Genomic DNA, 24,022 nt, shown 5'->3' with positions numbered 1-24,022 from the left:
GTCCGTATGACGTACAAGAGCGCGGTAGCACAACCACGACGGAAAAAGATTAGCCCACTTCATTTTCGGCTCTACATATAATGAAGCGACTACACGCCGTATTGTGGCTGCTTGAATTCAGACTTAGTACCTTGTTGTTTAGCTTTGTCACAACACCGCATACAGTGAAATACTCATCTGTGTGTCTGTCACAGATTACAAGGATACCTGATGGTGTGACCGTCATCCCCGAAAGAAAGAGCAAGGCTGACCACGAGATAGTTGCTGTTGCGGACGTCCCAGCACTTGGTTTCGCGACATATTTTGTTGAAATGGACAACCACTCTTCTGAACAACGGCCCCGACACCACAAAAAAGGTAGTACTGCTTGGGAGGATGTTCTCACCTTTGGCTGTTACGTAGGTGAACATCACTGGTACTGAGCCTGCAATAGTGAGCCACACCACACAGAAGATACATGGGCACACACTTGCGGCAGTTAACCTACCTTTATTTTCCCCCTAAATTTTTGTATGTGTCACTGGCACGCTTTTGAGCAGGGTCCGGTGATTAATGTGTTTCCATGTAAACATGACGCATAAATTTCTTTGTAATGGTTAAATTGGTGAGGAACCTCACTTAACCATGCAAAAAATCTTCATGTATACGTGGTTAATAAGTGAACCATTTCGCTTTGTGTTCAGATACTTTCATTTGTGGTGCGCCTTCTTTCCCATAATGAATGCAGAAACAAGGTAGCATCGACAAATTTAGATCACCATTTTAAACTTCTCAAAACTACATGTCCATAGCAGGTAAAAAATCCTTGTACAGAAATACAACAATGTGTTATGAAAATTCACGCACATCACCTGCTGTCACTCAACTCTTGACGACCTGTTCTAACCTTCCCACAATTCGTGGAGACCACTTGACCATTGCGTTGTCTTCTGTGGATGGCGCGTTGAATTAACGGCTGCTTTGATTTAGCTTCTCTAAATTGTTCAGTGTCAAGACAGGACTAGTTTTGGAGAATATTGCCCTTCAATGTACTTGGTCGAATGCTTTCAAGCCTATGGAAGCTATTGGGAACCAAAAATAACCGTTAGAAGCTTCCGAAACACAGCAAGGTGTTTAAGCCGCTTAGTGAGAAGGACTGTGCGGGCAATCGGGTACAAACAACCACCCCATTTATTTCCGGAGGCAGCCCTAAAATTTAACATCAAATTGTTCATTTCCCAATCTCACACTTTGAAAGATCATGAGCAGCCATCTTAGATTTCTCTCCATGAATGGGCTCAATAAGTTTCATTCGTCGGGAGCCGTTCATCCTCCCATCCCCTTTGAGCTGTAAGATAACTTTTTGACACGGACCAGTAATGGTCATGTATTACCGTTTTGGAAGCGGGTGGTATACCAGCAATTGCCAATTTTTTTCATAGGTTCTGCTTTTGTTGGACCATCTAATGTGACTGCGCACTAAGCATATAAAACTACCCAGTCAGAAAAGTTATGGCTGTGCAGGAACACAAAAACGTTTCTTTATTATGAGGGTTCGAACTATTGCTCAGCGATATCCCTTCCCAAAAAGTCCTATTAGATCGAGAACATTGTCAATCACAGAAAAAAAAGTGTAGGCTGGTGAAGACAGGGCGAAACCCATTCCGCATCAAACAAGACTGTCCCGTGTGGCGCGTGACAAAAAGAGCAAACCCATGCCCATTTTGAAAAGGATAGCGCAGCCCAGCGTGGCCTTACGCTAGTAGCAAAAGCATAAACAAGACAAGATCGATTTTCAAACTTCAGTGGTTTCACGCGAATAAATTAAACCCGGGGTATGAGGCACGCTGTGGTGGAGGGCTCCGGGATAATTATGACCACGTGAGAATCTTTAACGTGCGCCCAAATCTCGACTCCGCGGTGTTTCCAATTTTCGCCTACAAGTGAAAAACCGACACCGCGACAGGTATTGCATCTTCGGGCTCGGCCGGCCATTGACTTAACCTCTGCGCCACCGTGGAGGGTAAAAAATCAAAGTAATACAAGAAATTTCAATATTTTCATATTTTTCTTGCGAATACACATATGCTCGATGGACTACAGCACAGAACGCTCAATTTGGACGTTCCTTATTGCTTCACATGCGGTATTTGTGCATAGTTTGAACGTGGTAAACAGAAGCGAGAGTAGGCTGATAACACTGTTTAAAGCTTGATAATTTGATTCGAAGCTTGATATTTATGTCACCTTTTTTCTAATGTACTCAAGACCTTTCCATGGCGAAAACGGCAGCCTGCGGTGCGCCTGGCGTCAAAGAAATGGTTCTACAAGGAAAGGTAATGTATTTGTAGAGAAATAATAAAATAAAACAGTTAATTTAATTTAATGCATACGAATCTGCTTGATTTTCAAAACCGTTCCCATCGTCGTGCAGGCTGTTGAAACAATACCCTTTCTTTCATCAAGGAGAGTAAAATAATTATTGATGCGTGAAATATGCCAAACCTTTTGCAATATGTTTACAAAGAGTTTACATAAAATACTACTGAATAATATTCCTTCGGAAGAATTTCTTCTGGCCCGTTCGTAAAACTCATTACTGGTGCTCATCAAATTACTCAGCAGGGGCATTCAGTAAACAACGTGAACCAGGGTGTTTTCGGGTAATTTTATCATACCGTTTTGGTTTACCTACAGTGCGAGCGTAATTTAGGGTGTAAATCACTTCGAAAACGTGCTTTCACCACTTGGTGAACGAGAAATATATGGCTTTTTTTCAAGCTGGAATAAAAAAGCGAGATATATTTTCCATCTGATTTTCAAGCCAAAATATTTAGTCGGTCAACTGGCAGCCATCCCATTCCTCATAATTGGATATTATTATACTCCTAGACCAAATCGGTTTTTATCAGTTTCTCCTCCCAAAATACATACATTGTGACATGTGGTGTTCATGAGTAAATGCTAAATTTGGTTGCCACATGGGCCTGAATAATGAAGAGCATTCGTGTGGATTTACTTTTGCAGGTTCTGATTAAAGCATGACTTCTTCTGCGCTCAGAAGCTATGACCTATTTCTCATGGCTCGCATGCATGAACCTCTCCGTTTAATCTCTTTGCCATGGTTCAAATGAACATTTCACTTATTTCATGGGTGGCAAATTGACTCCGGACCCTAGTAGTGGCTGCCGTTTTATTTCTTTCGAACTAAACTTGCGTCAGGTTTCTTACAATGTGCATACAGAACTGGTCATGCGTGCTCATGCTAAAAGGGCTCATACCACGGAATTATTGCTATTATTTAAATTTCCAGTATTGTTTTGTAACAAGACAGCTCCCTTCAAAGTTTACAAAACATGAATACCTAACCATGAGTGAGCATCAGAATGTTGTCGCCGATGCGACATAGCCAGTACATTTATAAATGATAGCGAATTCATTTGCAAGTAATTGTAGAACGCGCTGTTTTCAAAGTAAGCATCGTTTTCTTTTTTCGTCCTCCCTTTTTGAGCTGTTTTCTGCTTTTCGGCTTCCTTTTCTAACCGCCCTCACAGCAGGACTTAATTTCCACCTTCTTAAATGTTTCCTGACAAACATAACTTCGAGTCTGAGTTTTAGGTACTAATTTTGTGTACATTTACCCCATGCTTCCCAACATTGAAACTGAATCTTTCCTAAATGTAATTGATCAGAACAGCCTCCTTCGAAATGCAGAGATGTTCTGTATTCAGGTGCAACATTCCCGCTTTCAACAGTGCATCTCCAGCTTAAAATAGCTTACTATGGAGCGTACTTATTCTCTGCGCAGATTGAGCAACCTGTACTGGTTGCTGTATTCTCGTTGCTGGTGTCACGGTACACTCGCCTACGGAAATCTTATGGAACATGGAAATTCGGACAATTCGTCTACGAATCTTCGTCAAGAACAAGCTAAAAGCCGTTTTCATTCAAGCTTTAGGACCTGATGAATTTTTCTGGTGCCTTTCGTACCAGATTCCGTAGGTGCATTCCGTACGAGCAGAAATCCCTATGGCTTGGACATAGCACGGCAACTGAGAACAGCTTTCTTTCTTTCTTTCTTTCCAAATTCTTTATCTATTTCAATGACCTACCACATCCTCCCCTTCGCTTTCCGAGGTTTTCTTGACTGTCAACTCTTATTCCTGTGTTATTTTCAACGAGCCCCTCATTTCCTATTCTGATTCGCGATATATATATATATATATATATATATATATATATATATATATATATATATATATATATATATATATATATATCTATATATCTATATATATAAGAGAACTTCGGACAAGGTAGAAACCTCGATTGGCCAACGTTACAGCAAAGAGACTTGCCTTCGCCAGGGCAAGTCTCATTGATGAGAGGGCAACTTATTGACGCCGCCCCACGCGGCATGAAAACTCTTGTTCACGACGTTCACGCCAACAGGCCCAACGCAAAGACAACCCTCACCACTGTACTTCTCAGGATCGAAAACAAACACAAGCCAGACATACCCCAAACGCACAGACTTATAGCTCACTCACAAAGGTCAGCTAAGCTTACGACTTCCTCGCTCGTGGACCTTGGACACTACAAAGAAAACGTTGACGCCATCAACCACGCAAAAATTCACCGCGACCTCCTAGGACACCTGGCCAAGGACAGACTACACCCTAACGTTCGAGACGTCCGACTGATTGCCGCAAACATCAAGTACAGGCTGAGGAACTCATTTAAGGTGACGCTCCCCACAACACGCATCTGCCTCCCGTCTGCGGCCAGCACTGAACAACAGAACCAACCCAATATTCCCAATAGTAGCAAAATTTCATATCCACCGAAGAGTAGCACATATGACGCGAGCACACAAACCGTGGATGTGGCCTCAACACCAGCTGTACAGCACGCAAGCGAACAACAACCAGGCCCACCAAAAACATCACGCTCAGTGTTCACTTACCCCAACACGCACCAGAACGCAAACAAGCACCCAAATAGGCATCGAAAAAATTAAAACGGCCGTGACGAAGGCAAGTCTCTTTGCTGAAAAGTTGGCGAAAATCATGGTTTCTATCCTGTTCGAATTTTTTTTCTTGTGTTCTCTACCATTTTCCAAGTTTTATTGCTCCCTATATATATACATATATATATATATATATATATATATATATATATATATATATATATATACAGAGAGAGAGAGAGAGAGAGAGAGTCTGGAAACATAAAAACTCGCACAGAGCGCGACAAACTAAGGTAAGCAAATTAAGCGACACACAAGAAAAACATTACAAAATAAATGTTCACTGACATTGCAGGAAGAGGATTTGCTTTTTTCAGAGTACCAACTGTAGAGAAAGGAAGACCTCTTCCACAAACTTCAGTAAACTTGTATTTTTAATGTTTTTCTTGTGTGTCTCTGTATCTACTAACCTTATATATAAATAACAGGAATGGGAACTCGAGGTGCTCTTGGAATTGAGACAGAAATAAGGGTTTGCAGTCAAGAAAACCGCGGAAAACAAAGGTCAGGATGTGCTAGGTCATTGAACCTGAGAAATTATTTGAATAGACAGAAAGTGGAGAAAAATCGCCCGCCGGATAACCCACGACCCACACAATACGCGTCTGTGGCGATCGCCCCAGACTTACCTTGTACATATATAAATATGTATATATATATATATATATATATATATATATATATATACATATATATATATATATATATATATATATATATATATATATATATATATATATATATATATATATATATATATATATATATATATATATATATATATTGTTGCGTCCTGTCAAACAGGGGCGCAGAGAAGTTGTCTTGGCGAAGACGCAGGGGCAAAGTATTTATTAGGCGAGGTGCCTAACTTGCCAGAGGAAACACACAGAGAGCGCCGGTTGGTGGCTAGCAATATGGCGACCAAGAACCGAGCACACGAGCCGCTAGCTAACGCGCTCCTTCGTCGTCCTCTGCTGTGCCCATCACACGGCACGTACCCACGCGGGGGATTAGCATGTGTGTCCTACTTAATAATGCTCCCATCCCACAGACTGGCACGTGACAGTACCCCCTCTCCTCAAAAGCATCGACTCGATGCTACGGCTATGCGCGGAAAATGTATTCCGCTGCTAGATGCATTGTGTGATCACCGCGAGAAGTATTGTTTCATGCGGACCACATGCAGAATTTCTGGGCGAGATCGGGAACGTCCTGCGGCGCTTGGGCTGGCTGGAGCGACTTCGTGGGTAACATCGCTAAGCTGTCGTAACACCGTGTACGGGCCAAAGTAACGCCGCATAAGCTTTTCCGAGAGTCCCCGGCGCCTAACTGGAGTCCACACCCAGACCTGGTCCCCAGGGGAGAAGGTTGCATGTCGGTGGCGAAGACTGTAGCAAGCGGCGTCACAACGCTGGTGTTGTATTCGCTGGCGTGCCAGCGCGCGTTCTACTTCGGCGCTACGCACAAACTCGTGAAGGGAGCCGTCTTGGTCGGCGTGGGTATCGGGTAGCAGCATGGCGTCAAGCATTGTGGAAGGTTCCCTACCGTAGACAAGTGCAAATGGCGTCATTTGCGTCGTCTCTTGTTGGGCCGTATTATACGCGAACGTTAAGTAAGGCAAAACTGCATCCCACGTCTTGTGTTCCGCATCGGCGTACATACTGACCACGTCGGCTATTGTTCGGTTCAGACGTTCTGTTAAGCCGTTGGTTTGGGGGTGGTACGCGCTGGCCTTTCGGTGGGACGTGCCGCTCAATCTCAACACTTCTTGCAGCAGTTGCGCCGTGAAGGCCGTTCCACGGTCTGTAATCAGCACTGCCGGTGCGCCATGCCGCAGCACAATTCTTGTTAGAAAAAACTGCACAACCTCAAGCTCTGTAGCCCGTGGAAGTGCCTTCGTTTCGACATACCTGGTTAAGTAATCCGTGGCGACTACTATCCATTTGTTCCCAGTTGTGGAAGTTAGAAATGGGCCGAGCAAGTCCATGCCAACTTGTTCAAAAGCCGTTCTAGGAACCTGAACGGGCTGCAGAAGTCCGACTGGCCGGCCGGGTGGTGCTTTCCGTCGCTGGCAGTCCCGGCAAGTTCGTACATACTGCCATACGGTGGCCGATAGCTTCGGCCAGTAGTACTTCTGCTTGATCCGTGCCAGCGTACGTGTGTAACCGAAGTGACCGGTGCTAGGCTCGTCGTGACAGGCCTGCAAGATTTCATTCCTGAGAAGGTTGGGTACGACAAGCAGGTAGTTACTCCCACTCGACGCGAAATTTCTCTTATAGAGAACGTTGCTCCGCAGACAGAATGATGACAGTCCTCTGGCAAATTCCTTCGGCACGACGCTAGTGTGGCCTTGTAAAAAATCAAACAGCGATCGTAGTTCCGGATCCGCGCGCTGCTGCTCCGAAATTGTGGGGGCGTCCAGAACTCCGATTAGCGCGACATCGTCGCTGTCGTCGTCATCGGCGGGGGCAAGGCCAACAGGAGCTCTTGAAAGGCAGTCTGCGTCTGAATGCCACTTGCCGGATTTGTGTACGATGGTATTGTCGAATTCCTGGAGCCTTAAGCTCCATCGCGCAAGACGGCCAGTAGGGTTCTTAAGATTCGTGAGCCAGCAGAGGGAATGGTGGTCACTGACGACGGTAAAATGGCGCCCATAAAGGTATGGTCGGAATTTGAGGAGGGCCCAAACAACAGGAAGGCACTCTTTCTCGGTGGCCGAGTAGTTACTTTCGGCCCGTGATAGTGTTCGGCTGGCGTAAGCGATGACTTTTTCGGCGCCGTCTTGCCACTGGACGAGAACAGCGCCGAGCCCCACATTGCTGGCATCCGTGTGAACCATAGTTGCGGCATCCTCGTCGAAATGAGCCAGCACAGGTGGTGTCTGTAAGCGCCGCCGGAGCTCGTCAAACGCCTCTTGCTGTTCATCACTCCAGATGAAAGCTACGTCGTCACGTGTGAGGCAAGTGAGTGGGGCCGCAATGTGGGAGAAGTTCGCTATGAATCTCCGGTAATAAGACCACAGCCCCAGAAAATGCCGAATGCTCTTTTTGTCGGTAGGCGTGCAGAACTTCGACACGGCATCAAGTTTATCAGGATCCGGGCGTACGCCAGCTCGACTGACAACGTGACCGAGAAATAGTAGTTCTTCATACCCGAAGTGGCATTTTTCTGGTTTCAGTGTCAGTGCGGCAGATCGGATAGCCTGAAGAACGGACGTCAATCGCTCCAAGTGCTCTTGAAAGGTCCTGGAAAACACGACGACGTCGTCTAGGTATACCAAACACGTTTGCCACTTCAATCCAGACAGAACCGTGTCCATCATTCTTTGAAATGTTGCAGGCGCTGAGCACAAACCAAAAGGAAGAACTTTGAACTCATAAAGCCCGTCGGGAGTAACGATTGCGGTCTTTTCACGGTCACGCTCATCGACTTCGATTTGCCAGTATCCGCTCTTTAAGTCCATTGACGAAAAGTAGCGGGCATGTCGTAATCGATCGAGTGAGTCGTCTATTCTCGGCAGAGGATATACGTCTTTTTTGGTTACTTGGTTCAGTTTGCGATAATCGGCGCAGAATCTCAAGCTACCATCCTTCTTTTTGACCATGACGATGGGTGACGCCCAGGGGCTTGTCGATGGCTGAATGACGTCGTCGTCTAGCATCTGGTCCACCTATTGCCTTATCGCATCGCATTCTTTTGCGGACACTCGGTAGGGGTTCTGCCGAACCGGTCTTTGATTTGCGGCAGTAATTATTCGGTGTTTGACCAACTGGGTTTGACGGACGCCCGACGTCGACGAAAAGCAGTCCCGGAAACTGTTTAAGAGCTCAGAAAGCTGGCGTTGCTCTGTCGGCGGGAGGTTGCGGTTAACGTCGATTTCGAGCTTATTGGCACCACGGCTGACGCTTTACTCTGTAGAACGAAGCAGTCCATTGCGTTGTCGATGTCTTCGAAGACGGCAACCGCCGTTCCCTTGGCGACTTGTCGACGTTCATTGGTGAAGTTTGTCAGCAGTACCTCCGCTTCGCCGCACGCTAGCGTCAACAGGCCCCTAGCAATGGCGATCCCACTTTCCACAAGAAGGGGACTCAAGACCTCGGCAATACCAGGGCCGCTTAATAGGTTATCACACCTAACGGAAACAAGCATGCAGGGTCTTGGTGGTAGGCTAACTTCGTCACCGACAATTCGCAGGTGTATGGGTCGGTTGCCGGTACGTTCTGGTGTGTTATTTTTCGTAGAAAAACTCACAAAGCCTTCGCCGACGTCGATTACCGCATCATGATCGCGCAAGAAGTCCATTCCTATAATAAGCTCTCTGAAGCACTCCGGAAGGACGACGAACGTACCGACGAAGTCAGAGTCACCAATGCGTACCCTTGCGGTACATTTTCCGACAGGCGTCATTAGGTGACCCCCGGCAGTCCGAATCTGAGGTCCATCCCATGGGGTCTTGACCTTCCTGAGCCTGTCAGAGAGTTCCCGACTAATTATCGAGTAGTCCGCCCTGGTGTCAACTAATGCGGTCATTCGTGTCCGTCGAGAAAAACTGTAAGTTCGGGCCGCGCGTTCACGTCGACGTCGAAGTTGTGGGCTGCCGGTTCCCCAACTGCCGGCGGTAGAGGGAGGCCTTCGGAGCTTCGACTACTGGCAACCTTGCCTCCCAAGGTTGCGTCATCTAGTTTCCCCACGGTGGCGTTGCAGACCGCCGGGTAGGTGGCCCTCCAGGAGTGCGGCGGCTGGGCGAACCTTGGGGAGCTGGGGACGGCGAACGCGATCGGCGGAGTGGTGCGGTAGCTCGACGCTCGGCGAGGTAGTCAGAAATGGCGACCGGTCTTTCTCCGAATTGGGGCCGAACAGCGTTGGGTGGGAATCCAGGCAGTCCAATTTCACGGTAGGGGCACCGGCGATAAATGTGCCCTGGTTCGCCACAGTGATAGCAGAGCGGCTGGTTGTCGGGAGTTCGCCAAAGGTCGGTCTTGCGTACTTGAGGACGATAGTATTGTTGCGGACGGACCGAAGAGTTATTACGAAACTGCTGTTGGGCAGTAAGAGGGACTGCTTGTTGTGGCCAGCATTCGGCTGGGTGCGGCGGGTGGTATGGGAGAAGCGGCGCGGCAGGTCTAGTGGTTGCGGCGGGAGCCTGGACAGTGAGAGCCGTGGCGTAGGAAACTGGGCATGGTGACGCTGGCTGCACTGCTGGTAGGGAAATCGCGTTGCGAATTTCATCGCGCACTATGTCGGCGACGGAGGCCTGTATGGGCCCCGATGGGATGATGCCGCGCTTAGCGAGCTCTTCTCTCAATACCGAGCGGATGAGATACCGAAGGCGGTTGTCGTCATCCGTGGCCATGACAGCAGAGATGCTCGACGATGTTTTGGCGCCCATGCGGTCGTATTGTCGGGAGCGCTGTTGTAGTGCCCTCTCAATGGCAGTAGCCTCGCGGATGAATTCTTGGACCGTTCGTGGCGGATTTCGGACGAGACCGGCGAAAAGCTGTTCTTTTACGCCATGCATAAGATGGCGTAATTTTTTACATTCTGCCATGTCTGGGTCGGCTCGCTTGAACAGTCGCGCCATGTCCTCCGCGAACATAGCCACACTCTCGTTAGGTTTCTGAGTCCGTGCTTCCAGGAGACGCTGTGCTTGTTCGCGGCGGTCGGCATTGGCGAATTTCGCTTGAACCTCGCGACGAAAGTCCTCCCAAAGTGCGCAGGCTCGCTTCCCAATTCTCGAACCACGTCCTTGCCCCGTCCTCAAGAGCAAAATAGGCTTGTTGGAGCTTTTGGGTGGCACTCCACTGGTTGAATGCAGCCACACGCTCGAACTGTTCAAGCCAGTCCTCAACGTCTTTGTAATCCTCTCCGTGGAAGTGGGCGGGTTCGCGCGCCTGCTGAAAAGTCACCACCGTATTAGGCATTGCCTGCGCCATTACCTCTGGCTGAGAAGCGTGCCTTCTTGATGTAGTCTCCAAGAGAGGGCCCTGTTCTGGAGGAAGGCCGAGTTTCCGGCGGCTACACCGATGAACCGGAGTGTGGACGGGCGAAGGTCTCTCGGGGCTAACGTCCGGGGGCGTACGGGGCATCGGAAGCACCCTGCACCAGTGTTGCGTCCTGTCAAACAGGGGCGCAGAGAAGTTGTCTTGGCTAAGACGCAGGGGCAAAGTATTTATTAGGCGAGGTGCCTAACTTGCCAGAGGAAACACACAGAGAGCACCGGTTGGTGGCTAGCAATATCGCGACCAAGAACCTAGCACACGAGCCGCTAGCTAACGCACTCCTTCGTCGTCCTCTGCTGTGCCCATCACACGGCACGTACCCACGCGGAGGATTTTAGCATGTCTGTCCTACTTAATAATGCTCACATCCCACAGACTGGCATGTGACAATATATATATATATATATATATATATATATATATATATATATATATATATATATATATATATATATATACTAACAAGATTGTACTGCACATTCCCATTCCAGAGAGTGACTGCCGCATAGTATTTAATACCTTTTTTTGTTCCGCATTCACTAGGGAGGATTATTCTGACGTTCCTTGCTTTGATGACCTAGACTATCCATACATGCCACCGATTGTCATAACTGCCGAAGGTATAGAATGTTTTTTCAATAACCTTAACCTATATACACCACATGAGTCGATAACATTAATTCAAAAATTTTAAAGAATACCAAGTCTATTTAAAGTAAGATTTTGTAGCACTTCTTCGTGCTGCCTTTATCACCCGGACAGTTGCCGAGTGACTGGAACATAGCTAAGATTGTGCCAGTATATTAATCTCAAAATAAAAATTCACCCGAAAACTACCGCCCTATTTCATTAACGTGCATATGTTGCAAATTGCTTCAACATATTATCGCTTCTGTCATTCACTCTCACCTCGAAACCAATAACTTTGTCTTTGTTAACCACCATGGCTCTGGAAGAGGTTTTTTCTTATAATACGCAGTTATTTGAATTTACCACTGAATTGCACAATAACATGGACAGTAACTTGTAAACTGACTGTATTTTTTAATTTTTCTAAAACTTTTGACCGTGTAGATCATTGCCGTTTAATCGCTAAATTGTCCGCCCTTTGATCGTTCCATAAACATTATCTTGGCTTAGTAACTTCCTTTTCATACATGAATAGTTTACGCTTGTGAATGATAATACCTCGCCGCTATCCCCTGTTACTTCGGGTGTGCCTCAAGGCAGCGTTCTCGGTCCCTACTTTTTTTAATATTTATTAATGACCTGCCTTCACGCGTCACATCATGTATGCGCCTTTTTGCTGACGACTTCGTATTTTACCGGAAAATAAATGACCCCACTAACCATCTCAGCTTCAAAAAAACCTAAACCTTATCTGCGATTGGTGCAACACATGGCTGGTGTATTTAAACTGAACTAAATGCCAAATAATATCGTTTAGCCGGAAGCGCACTAACTCTAATTTCTCGTATTTCCTGAACAAGCATTTAGTTTCTAAAACACTAACATATAAATACATAGGCGTGCTCCTAATAGAAAATCTCTCATGGTCCACCCACATCAACACCATATGCGCTAAAGCCTCACGATCATTAGGATACTTACTTCAAAAGTTGCATGCTTCTCCGTCTAACATTCGTCAACTAGCCTATAAAACATTTGTATTATCACAGGTAGAGTTCACGCCCTCAGTTTGGTCTCGATCCCTATCAAAATTATTTAATTGAAAAACTACAAGCCGTACAAAATCGGGCGGCGCAATTCATATCCAAATCGTATGACTTCAGTTCAATAATATGCAAAAATAAAACACAAACTTTCACTAGAATCATTGCATATCCGACGGCAAATAGCGATTCTATGCATGTTTCCCAAATACATTTATCGCACCAGACCCTCCCCGTTACCTATAAGCCCTCTTCCGACTTACACAGATTATTCAATCAACGTAGCTTCACAAGAATCTACGGCGCAACTAACTCATTCAATTCATCTGCTCTCCCACGTGCTATCCGCTTGTGGAACGATCTCCCTGATAATATCGCATTGCTGACTAACCCAGAAACATTCCGCCATCACCCGCACAAGCATTTTTTCGTGTAAAACCACCAAACAGGAACGCTTGCGTTCCTTTCTGTGATAACGATGATGTTTTATTTTTGTTTTTATCTTTTGCAGTTACGGCTACGACAAGGTGTTACACTTGATGTTATTGGCTGTATTAATTCTCTTGCTACGCTTGCCCTGTAAGGTACTTTAATGGGTATCTTTCTCAAGCCTTGAGAAAGATCAGCATCCGATCGAAACGTCGACCAATAAACAGTTTTGTTAGAAGCTATACCCATTTTTTACTATATATATATATATATATATATATATATATTTTTTTTTTATTTATTAATTTAAATCGGTCACTGTATCCCTATATCCCAAGGCCACTTCCCACATAGGCGCACATGTCATTTACGAGGATCGCAATACTATCTCGTAGTTTTAATGCCAGTATCGCTACATATGCGTGCACCGCTGATGGCCAGTTTTAGCCCGTAGAACTCGTAACGATACTTTCCAAAATTAACGTCCCGCTTCCGGAGATATAGCATTACAATTGGTCAGGTTTATTTTCACGTGTTTATTTGAGCGTTTTCTTTCTGGTTTTAGGGGTGACGTTGAAATGCAATTGCACATAACCCCAAAACGATGATATGACCTAGTGATTACTTTAGGAAGTTCTGTACGAAATGCAGAGTTTAAGTATGGTATAATCACATAGAAATGCGTCAACAGCTTTAGCCTGTATCTTATTTGGATGATCGTCTGTGCATTTTCTCTATAATTGGGTGCAAGTTTTGATATATGTATCAGAATAATTTGTGGTTGAATCAATGACGATCTTGGACGGATGCACGTTTTCGCGCTTGCTATGCCCTCCCAAAAAATTGACTTACTTTTTGGATTACACTTTAAGTATCATTTTAAATACCAGTTGTGTATTGATATTTTTGTATATTAGTTGGCGTATTCATGGGAGGTTGTGGCCATTACTACACCAGGGTGGCCAATCCTGCTCTGGTGAGGGAGTGCATTACCGGCAATGGCCGCCGGGGTCAGGCCGCACCCCAAGCCCCTTTGTGCAATTCCATCAATACTCGGATTTTTTTTTTTAATCCGGTGGGAATTGTCCGGCACCGGGATTTGAACCACGGTCTTTCTGCACGCGAGACGGGTGTTCTACCTCTACGCCATCGCTGCAGTTGTGACCCCAGATCCCAACCATGAGGCACAGATAATTAGAAGGATCAGAATGGGGTGGGGTGCATATGGCAGACATTCTCAGATAATGAATAGCAGCCTACCATTGTCGCTGAAGAAGACAGTGTATGACAGCTGCATCTTACCGGTACTCACCTACGGGGCAGAAACTTGGAGGCTCACTAAGAGGGTTCAACTTAAATTGAGAACGACTCAGCGGGCAACGGAGCGGAAAATGATAGGTGTAACATTAAGGGACAAGAAGAGAGTGGAGTGGGTCAGAGAGCAAACTGGTGTTAAAGACATATTAGTAGAAATTAAGAAGAAGAAATGGACGTGGGCAGGGCATGTAATACGAAGGCATGATAACCGCTGGTCATTAAGGGCAACAGAGTGGATCCCTAGAGAAGGCAAGCGTTGCAGGGGGCGGCAGAAAGTTAGATGGGCAGATGAGATCAAGAAGTTTGCGGGGATAAATTGGTCACAGTTGGCACAGGACCGAGGCAATTGGAGAATAATGGGAGAGGCCTTTGCCCTGCAGTGGGCGTAGACAGGCTGGTGATGATGATGATGATTTTTGTATATTACCCGATGTCTCTGGTAAAATACCCAAATATAATTTTAAACCTCATATAAAACGCGGCAATAAGAAAAAGTGCATATATAAGGCAGTAGACGCCTTTGCCGGCCCGCATTGTACTCTCGTTTATTTCCGCTAGGACAGAGCATAAAGACGTGGTCCTGAAAAATGTCAACCTTTAAAATGGTGGCTAAGGTTGAACTAAATGAAAATGGTCACGTTCTCCTGGGAAATACAAAAGCCAGGATGTCAACAAAAGCAGAAAGCATACTCGGTGATGCGGAGTTCATGAAATGGGTGGTGCGGTTTTTCTTCTGCGCGTGTTGTGTTTTGTATTGTAGTGCCCCTGAGTTTCTTTATGCGATGGTGACTAGCTCAGGAGTAAGCTTCATTCATTCCAGAGGGCGAGTGCCGTCATCAACTGCACGAGTGGACTGCTTAGTGCCATCTCGTGGAAGAATACAACCGTCCGGGTGAAACAGTCCTTTTACTGGTACGAGGGACATCCTGGCAATAACACCAAGTTCCAGTTCCGTGCATCTGGCGCCTACATATTCCGACCTACACAGCTTGAACCACTTCCCGTGGCAAAAAAGGCGGAGCTCGTCCACACGGTGGTTAGTCCAAACTTTTTTTCCTTCTTTTCAAAGTTACCACGTGAAAGGTTTCAAGAAAAGCAAAGAGCTGCATGCACTCTTTTACTTGTTGTCTTAACTGGTGCATAAGTGTTTTAGCCCCTGTTTAGAAAATTACACCCCTTTTCGTTGGTAAACACGGTGAACAAAGAGCTTATGTCAAGTGCTATTCCTATCTCACGACCTGCAATTAGACAGAATCCCTACGTTCCTGGGGAATTCAATAAAGCCTGCTTTCCAGTGTAGGTAAACGAATGACTGAAATAAGGAAACGCCTTCCTAAGTTAGCATTGCGGCTACCAGATAGTAACGGTATGACCATCATGCGTTCTTGAGCCATGGAAACCTGTCCTTACTCCACAAGGTTCACACGCCTTCAACCACATACCCAAAGCGACATCGTGGCTGCACCAGTGATAGGTCTCCTATAATTCCTTAATGCCGATTGCAAAAGTTGGAAGGCTCAAATCTCTCACGCCTTGACTTATTCAGATAAACAATAAACATTCTCCCGCAGACCATTTGACCGAAGCAAAAGTACCGTATGGTTTTCCTGTCCTAATTCCATAAACTTTCACGCTGATGGGAAGAATCCTGCTTAGATTTTAATGTAGAATACAAGATGTCAATAGTTCTAACTGATCGTTAATTGCACAAATACCTTCCGTAAAAGGCCTTGAGGATTCATCACAATTATTATGCATTTTTCTGGCGTGTATCTGTGTCTGAACTGCTGGGGGTATTTTTTGTGACAAGTACTCTAAGCAAATTGGAAGGTTAATGCGCCATATTGCGGCCGCTTGAGGCGCTGGTGCAACTTTGCTGCGCGAGCTTCCCTGTGCGAATTTTTTCTGTCGGTTACTTACCACCATTCACACATTCTTGTACGACAGTTGCTATGCCCACCATCGCCTATTAGCGAGTCGCGTTGTGGTCAGGTACTTTTTTTAGTCGGTGAGCATACATTTACATATTTTCAGGAAATTCTTTTATTCTGACGATACCCAACTACTAATTTCTGTTGTCGATACGTACTCTGCGTAATATGCTGTGGCTTTTAGTATTTGCATCATGTAGTATTTGTGGCGCCAGTACTTACATTCTCAGGAAATTCCTGCAGAACTTTCACTGACGTGTTTTTATTTTTCAGAACAATGGCTCAATCGTTAAAGAAGTTCACCAGAAGTTCTCTGACTGGCTAACGCAAGTCATACGTGTGTACGAAGAGGCAGACTTCGTTGAATTCGACTGGGTTGTGGGCTCTATTCCTGTCGAGTAAGTAACCTATGCCCTTTCATTGGTGTACTAGAAAGAATTGGCAATCTTTCCGAAAAGAATGATTACTTTTATGCGTGTGCTTGAAGGAATTAGAATAATTCTAGACCATTGCACTTAACATTTTGTAATGATGTAATAAGAGTTACGTACAGTATATCCAGTATATCAAAAAACCAAACATAAAAACTTCGGGCATAGTAAATTCCTCCACATCAAATGAGAGGGCTCGCCCAGTTTCTATATGATCCTTTAAAGAGAAACGACCCCAGACATAAAAAGCGGACCAAGCAAACGCCGTGAAGTACACTCCAGTGCTGGAAAGCGCTACTACGTTTTCCGTTTCGGATAATTGGAAATGTTTTCATTCTGTTTGTGCACCCGCTTCCAGTTTTCTTGGTTATGCGAAGGGAAGGGATGTATAAATATTCTTTGCGCGGGATAGTTACCACTGAAAAAAATTGATTTAGGCAGGTTTGGCAGAAATAAAGAAACAAACTAAAAGAATCTGCACTTCCGCGGGCATATTGTAACTTGCCTGTCATTTCCGCTCTCTAGGAGATCGGAGAAGACAGCACCCCAGATGCCACCAAAGGGTTATACATACTAAGGGAAAAGTATAGAATAAACTTATTTAGGCCGGCATGCCTTATGAAGAGTCACAAAGCAGAGATGTAGGCAAAGGAACCGAATTAAAGAAACTTTGTGCAGGGTTTAGGGTGGCTTCATTTTCTTCCCGTTTCATTCTGGTTCGACTGAACCAAGTGCGACTTGTTCTACACACATAAATTGATAAACAAACCCAACAATGACGTTGTCAGGTTCAACGCCACAGCCGAACTACGAGTGTATGCCGGAAAGGAATGGCATGAACTAAGGGCATTGACGATTTGGCATGGAAGTGCCGTTTAAGCATAATCCAAGGGAAGGCTACCCACATCCCTTTAACCGTCCCCAACAAAACTTCTACACAGAAAAACACTTAAAGAAAAGGTTGATTGTTCGGCAATTAGGAGCAGCTGTTTCACTGAGCCCCCATTTGGGTAGCCGCAATCCAGGAACCACTAACATTTCATTGTTGTGTAGATGCGTGTATTGCAAGCCACGAAATGTGGTCGCCAATGTATAGATTTAACCACCGTACCGTTCGTGAAAGAGGAAACGCCAAAAGTTCTTGACTTGCATTCACTTGTGCATTCATCACTTGTGCATTCATCCCAGTCTTTTATGAATGCACAGGGTCTCCGGGAGCGTGCCCTGGTGTTGACTAGTCACTCAGTTGGGTAGTGTAGAACTTGGTGTGATATGTTGCTCTTTATTTAATTGTCTATTGGAATGTTTCATACCGGGCTTAAAATGACTGAAGTCAAGTAGGGCGTCACCTCCGTAACTTTGAAAGGTGACAGGTTTATAATACAAGGGGGGAATTTTTTTATGCCTTTCAACAAATAAACGCCCTAAATCCGCTGACAGACTCAGCTATCTATATTATTTTCAGTTTGGTTTGGAATTACCCGTCGCGGTGGCTCAGGAGCTAAGCCGTTGCGCTGCTGAGCACGAGGTCCCGGGTTCGATTCCCGGCCATGGCGGCCACTTTTCTGATGGAGGCGAAAAGCAAAAACACTCGTGTGTACGAGATTTCGGCGCACGTTAAAGATCCCCAGGTGGTCAAAATTAATCCGGAGCAATCCACTACGGCACGCCTCATCGCCTGTGTTGCGTCGGCGCGTTAAACCCTACAATCAAATTCAATCAATCAATCGGTTCAGAATTGTCAAAGGAAAAATAGCAGAACTGGGGCCTTCTCAAATGCTGTTCGTTTCTGAAAACGTGTGAATTTTTTTTTGTATTCGCTCCCGGTGACATCTCATCGGTAGCGCACCTTGTAGAACACAGGCCTAAAACTTGTCGAAACCTTCTTTAAAGCAGTTTCATCCCACTGGGATGCTGACGGGACGAAACGCTTATCATGCGGTTATTTTTTCACCAAAAGACAAAGCAGGCTTCTGTATTGGCAGCCCCACATTGGTCACAGTGCTTCCGCTGTAGCGAACGGATGCTAAGCTGCGAAGGAATCAGCTTGCTAGACCACCTTGAAGAGAAACGAAACGCTGGGTTAACAGCGAAACCAGAGGGCGCAGTTCCAAAGAAATGCTTGGGGGCATGATGATTCGTAGTTCTATTCCTAACTTTCTACGAAAATGTCTCTTCAGATATCTTTATCGCATCCAAAATATTTTGTTTAGACCAACTTGATAGCTGCCACGTGCTCTGGGCTATGATCATGTTCTTGTTTCACTTGCACTACCTGAGAATTCCCTTCTTTCCACAGTGATGAAGTTGGAAAAGAAATTGTAACCAGGTTTGACACCGATCTTCAAACGGACGAACTCTTTTACACAGACTCTAATGGCAGGGAGATTCTACAGCGCAGGTGAGAACTTCCTTTGGGGGCCTTACTTCTTGTGCATTTGTATGATGTTCTAGCCCTCTGGTAACCATAAAATAGGCGCTCTTTGACCAAGTTAAGTTATTCAAGATACTCTCGTTATGTATACAAGGCGGAACGCCACAAAAAGTAGCCATTGAGCGTAATTAAAAATGATTAAGCTATGAAATTGATACCTCAAGACGATGGTTTCCGCCATGTGGTGCAATTTCTGTTGAAATCGCTATACCGTGATCTGATGTGAGGTCCTTCAACTTCTGTATAATATTAGCACTGTTCACATTCATGTTGGATAATCCCCTCGAGACGAAAATGCCCGTAAGGTAAGTAAAACACGTGGTAATGAAGACGTACGCTACAACATGGGCGACCACATCTGGAAGGCAGAATAAATTGTCTCCCGCCAAAAATACACGATTATTAAGGCAACGAGATTAAAAGATTAATCCAGATACCAGAAAAAATCCTAAATAGCACAACCAAATTTATAAAAGTGAGGTAAAAGATTGCGGCCACCCATGCAACAAGTGGACTCCGAGCACAAACAGTAATTGCAGTGATGTGAATGACACTTGCAATTTTATAATTGAATAATTTTATACTTTTCTGTTGGGGACATTTTGCCCACAATATTTAATTTTTTTGTCTCAACGGACTGCTTCTGCAAAAATATCAGGCTCAATTTCGCATTCGAATGAATACGATCAGCGCAGTAGTGTTTAACCGATTTGTGTACCAACAACAACGGAAGTCATAATAACAACTTTTATAGAGGTGTAAAGCAATTGTTTTTATTTGGTGCTCTTGACTATTACGAATTTCGCTGATTTTATGAAAAGTTTGGCATTCCCAATAGACTTCGTACAAGACAGCTCAAACGAAAATACAGGTACAAAGAACCATGGAGCTGGTATACTACATGCGGGATTCAAAATTCTAAACTGGCGCAGTCTAACTCCACACCAGTGGTTTTCACAAGCGACTTGTCTTCGTAGGTGCCGCAAGCGTTCCCTTTCCATGCCTTGTTTCGGGGTAGCGTGCCTGAGAGAGGCGAGGAGGTTGGGGGAAGAGGAGTGTAATAGTTTGGAAGGAGCTTCTTTAAGCCGGTGTGGAGGGCGGAGGTTGTATGCCGCATGAATTTGGTTAGCGGTTGGGGACTCTGGGTGAGTCGGGGAATGCGGTGTCATGTGGTCGGCTTCCTAATTTTTTTGGAAATACGAAGGTATTGCTAGAAGTAGAGCCCAAACGTCAAACGACACTTATGCTCAAGAAAAATAGAAAGGCGACTTCAGGTCCATGGAGGACCCATAAGGATGTTAAAACGGAAGCAGGGAAGCAGAGGAGAAAAACGGCTTTCAGAAGTCCAGTCGACCATATGCCTATATGGAACATTTAACGAGTCGTTGGTAATCCTGTCAACAACAGCAAAACCACGCTGTTTTCCAAGAGACAACAGAGCTGTATGTCAATGGAGTTACGTTTATGACCACTCTGAGATCTGAATGTCTTTTCTATATTCTTCAGGTCAAATTGGTTATTATTTTACAGCCTCTACGGCACGTGATAATGGCAATGCAATACGCTGCCGCCCGTGAGCAGTATGGTCTAACTTTATGGTGCCAGGATGGCACGTTTTCAATGGTGTGTAGCTTCTTTGAACTCAATAGCGGTGGTTTGTATAAACTTCTAAAGGTGCGTCCGGCAAGGCAACCAGCGCTGTTGTGTAGCTCATCGCTATTTCTTAAGCCCATGCGGGCACGCTTAAGAAAGTGCCAATTGAACCTATCAAATAGGGTGGGATGTATTTCTGGTTGCGAAATATCCCCCGTGAATTCCTACAAATATTTAGGTGTAAACATTACTCCAGATCTTACTTGGTCCTCCCACATAATAAACATTTCTAACGAAGCAAACAAAGTCCTTGGATACCTAAGAAGAAATTTACGACTGGCTCCCCCTTCTGTTAAACTTTTAGCATATCAAACACTAGTCCGTCCGAAACTTGAATACGCTTGCGCCGTCTGGGATCCCCACCAATCTAATCTATCGAAAACATTAGAATCTGTCCAAAATAGAGCATCTAGGTTTATATATTCAGATTACTCGCGCCACTCAAGCCGTACTAACTTAAAGATCAAAGCCCATCTTCCCAACCTTGAACTTCGACGCAAAGCCGCTAGATTAGCTCTTTTTCATAAATTTTTTCACTCACTGTCCGACGCATTTGTTATCATGCCCGCGCATCGCATATCTTGCCACACGAATCACAACAACCCAGTTTACCCTGCGCATGCCCGTACAACTGCTCACCTTCGGTCATTCTTTGTTCAGACAGCGAAGGATTGGAATGACCTTCCGCCCCACGTCGTGCGCCACTCCAGCCCCACACTTTTCAAAACGCACATCGAAGAAACCCTGTATGAAGTGCCCACCCCTCATGTAACACCCCGCCCTGGGGTTTTTGAGGTATAATAAATAAATAAATAAATAAATAAAATAAGTATGCGCGAACGTAGACTTACAGCGCGCCTGTTCTGTTACATTGCCGTTCCGAGACGGCAAAGGGATGCCCCTCAGCTACTGCTCCAGTGCTCCATTTACTTTTAATCAAAACTAACCTTTTAGCGCTCCTCAGATGTTTTGTGGGCCTGATAATAAAGTTCGATTGTCGCCAACTATACCGCTGAAAAAAAATTACGCCCACCTTTCCTCGCGGGAACCCTGGTGTGATGCGACGCTGAAGGTGGTTCCGTTGGGTCGATTAGTCGAATTGCGTGAAACGCGTAGTGAACGTGAAGTGCGTTTCAATCACATCGTTGGGTTCCACGCGAGGGGATGCGGCGCAAGCGCAAGCGCGGGCAACCGTCGACTGAGAGACCGGCCGGAGCGCGGGACTCCGCTTATATGCGCAGCGCACCCGAAGGAGAGGAGGCCGTGGAGAGAGAGAGTACTGCACATGCGCACAGCGCGCAGCGCCGCCCACCGGCGGAGTGAGAGTGCGCTGCGCCACGCGCCCGCAGATGTTGGGCGAGAGTGTTCGCTATCGGAGAGAGGAGAGGGGGTGAGCGGAGGAGAGACGCAGCTGTGCGGACGCGGACAACGACGACGCAGGAAGGACAGGGCCGCCGGCAAGAGATGCTCCTTTCACCGTCGCATCTAAAAACAACACATGCACATATAAGGATCGCTGCTTCCATGACTCCGTGAGCTGTCCATGGTTTACTGTGGTCGTATTTGCGCGTGTGCACCTCAGCTCCCCTCAGTATACCGGTACGGTAGGTTTTTTCAACCAGTCGCAGAAAGAAAAGTACACAGGCATCACACTCGGTCGTCCCAACGTTCTTTTAAAACTGCGGTGTATTTTAACCAGTAGATGGGGAGGGGACGAAAGCCGCACATGAGCTGGGCGCTCAAAAATGTTAACAATGTTCATTGCATAATATTGGACCCTATTTCACTGCAATGCATCCTGCGGCACTATACCTCACTCTAGCGTGTTAAGTGCATTGTATTCTTTTGTTGAAAAGCGGGGCCATTTATATTCGTTGGAACTAGTTAGGATAATGTTTACTGTGACTGATTAATACAAATAACCAGCCAAAAACCCGAAATATAATAGGAATTTATATTACAGTCATCAAACCAATCTGAATAGCGTTGCTTCCTTTTTAAGCCGCTCTAGCAGCTACGGTGCTCAAGATTATATATCTGGTATGCCTCGAGCTTCCGGATACGCTGAGCGGTGAACACCTCCTCCTACAGTTTTTATGTGTTAGAAACCATGTCAAATCCATGTTTGAAACACCGCATAACACACATATCCTAAACGAGCTTTACGATGAATGTTATTCTATGTTGTGGTTACCATGTCGATGCCCTATGGTGTTTTAGTCCGGTGTGTTCCATAAGCAGTAGAACTTTACAGATGATAAGTTAAAATGACATGTATTTAGCCTTAGAGGAACACTTCCTGTCAATATACCGTGCGCGCGCAAGACAAGACGAAAAGTCCCCTGAGAATTCCCTGATATTCTGCTTCTCTTGCAGGCGAAACTTCAGGCAAACATGGCAGCTTGACGTACAAGAACCGGTGGCTGGAAACTACTATCCCGTTAACAGCAAAATATTTATAAGGGTGAGGCCTGCAGTAAAAAAATCGTTTGAAGAGGTCCTGCGTGTATATATATGTGTATATATATATATATATATATATATATATATATATATATATATATATATATATATATATATATATATATATATATATATATAGATATAGATATTTAATAATTTAAATCGGCCACTGTATCCCTATATCCCAAGGCCACTTCCCACATAGGCGCACATAATTGGTCGGAGAGAGATTTTAAAGACCACAAATAAAAAAAATCGTGAAAATGACGAACCTTGCATTTCCACAAAAATGCTGATTTCGTGGAAGTTCCACCTTTGATCATTATAATAGCGTAACTGATAATAATTGGTCGGAGAGAGATTTTAAGACCACAAATAGAAAAAATCCTGAAAATGGCGAACCTTGCATTTCCACAAAAATGCTGATTTCGTGGAAGTTCCACTTTTAATCATTATATTAGCGTAACTGATAATAATTGGTCGGACAAAGATTTGAAAGACCACAAATAGAAAAAATCGTGAAAATGGCGAACCTTGCATTTCCACAAAAACGCTGATTTCGTGGAAGTTCCACCTTTGATCTTTATAATAGCGTAACTGATAATGATTGGTCGGAGAGAGATTTTAAAGACCACAAATAGAAAAAATCGGGAAAATGAGGAACCTTGCATTTCCAGAAAAATG

General features: G+C 45.1%; 1 protein-coding gene across 1 annotated transcript in view; it reads left to right on the top strand.

The window, feature by feature from the left end:
- Nucleotides 1–24,022, top strand: part of LOC144172666 (lysosomal alpha-mannosidase-like) — a 110,091-nt gene that overhangs the window by 63,294 nt on the left and 22,775 nt on the right. The window contains exons 16-21 of the mRNA XM_077701307.1: nt 195–357; nt 2,248–2,315; nt 15,247–15,462; nt 16,631–16,755; nt 19,088–19,189; nt 23,252–23,339. Of these exons, the coding sequence (XP_077557433.1) occupies nt 195–357; nt 2,248–2,315; nt 15,247–15,462; nt 16,631–16,755; nt 19,088–19,189; nt 23,252–23,339 (762 nt within the window). The remainder of the gene's footprint in view (nt 1–194; nt 358–2,247; nt 2,316–15,246; nt 15,463–16,630; nt 16,756–19,087; nt 19,190–23,251; nt 23,340–24,022) is intronic.

The sequence above is a fragment of the Haemaphysalis longicornis genome, unplaced genomic scaffold (genome assembly GCF_048455015.1).
Source record: "Haemaphysalis longicornis isolate Haplotype H1 unplaced genomic scaffold, Haemaphysalis longicornis Haplotype H1 scaffold_25, whole genome shotgun sequence".
NCBI classification, from domain to species: Eukaryota; Metazoa; Arthropoda; class Arachnida; order Ixodida; family Ixodidae; genus Haemaphysalis; species Haemaphysalis longicornis.
This window is presented reverse-complemented; position numbering and strand designations above follow the sequence as displayed.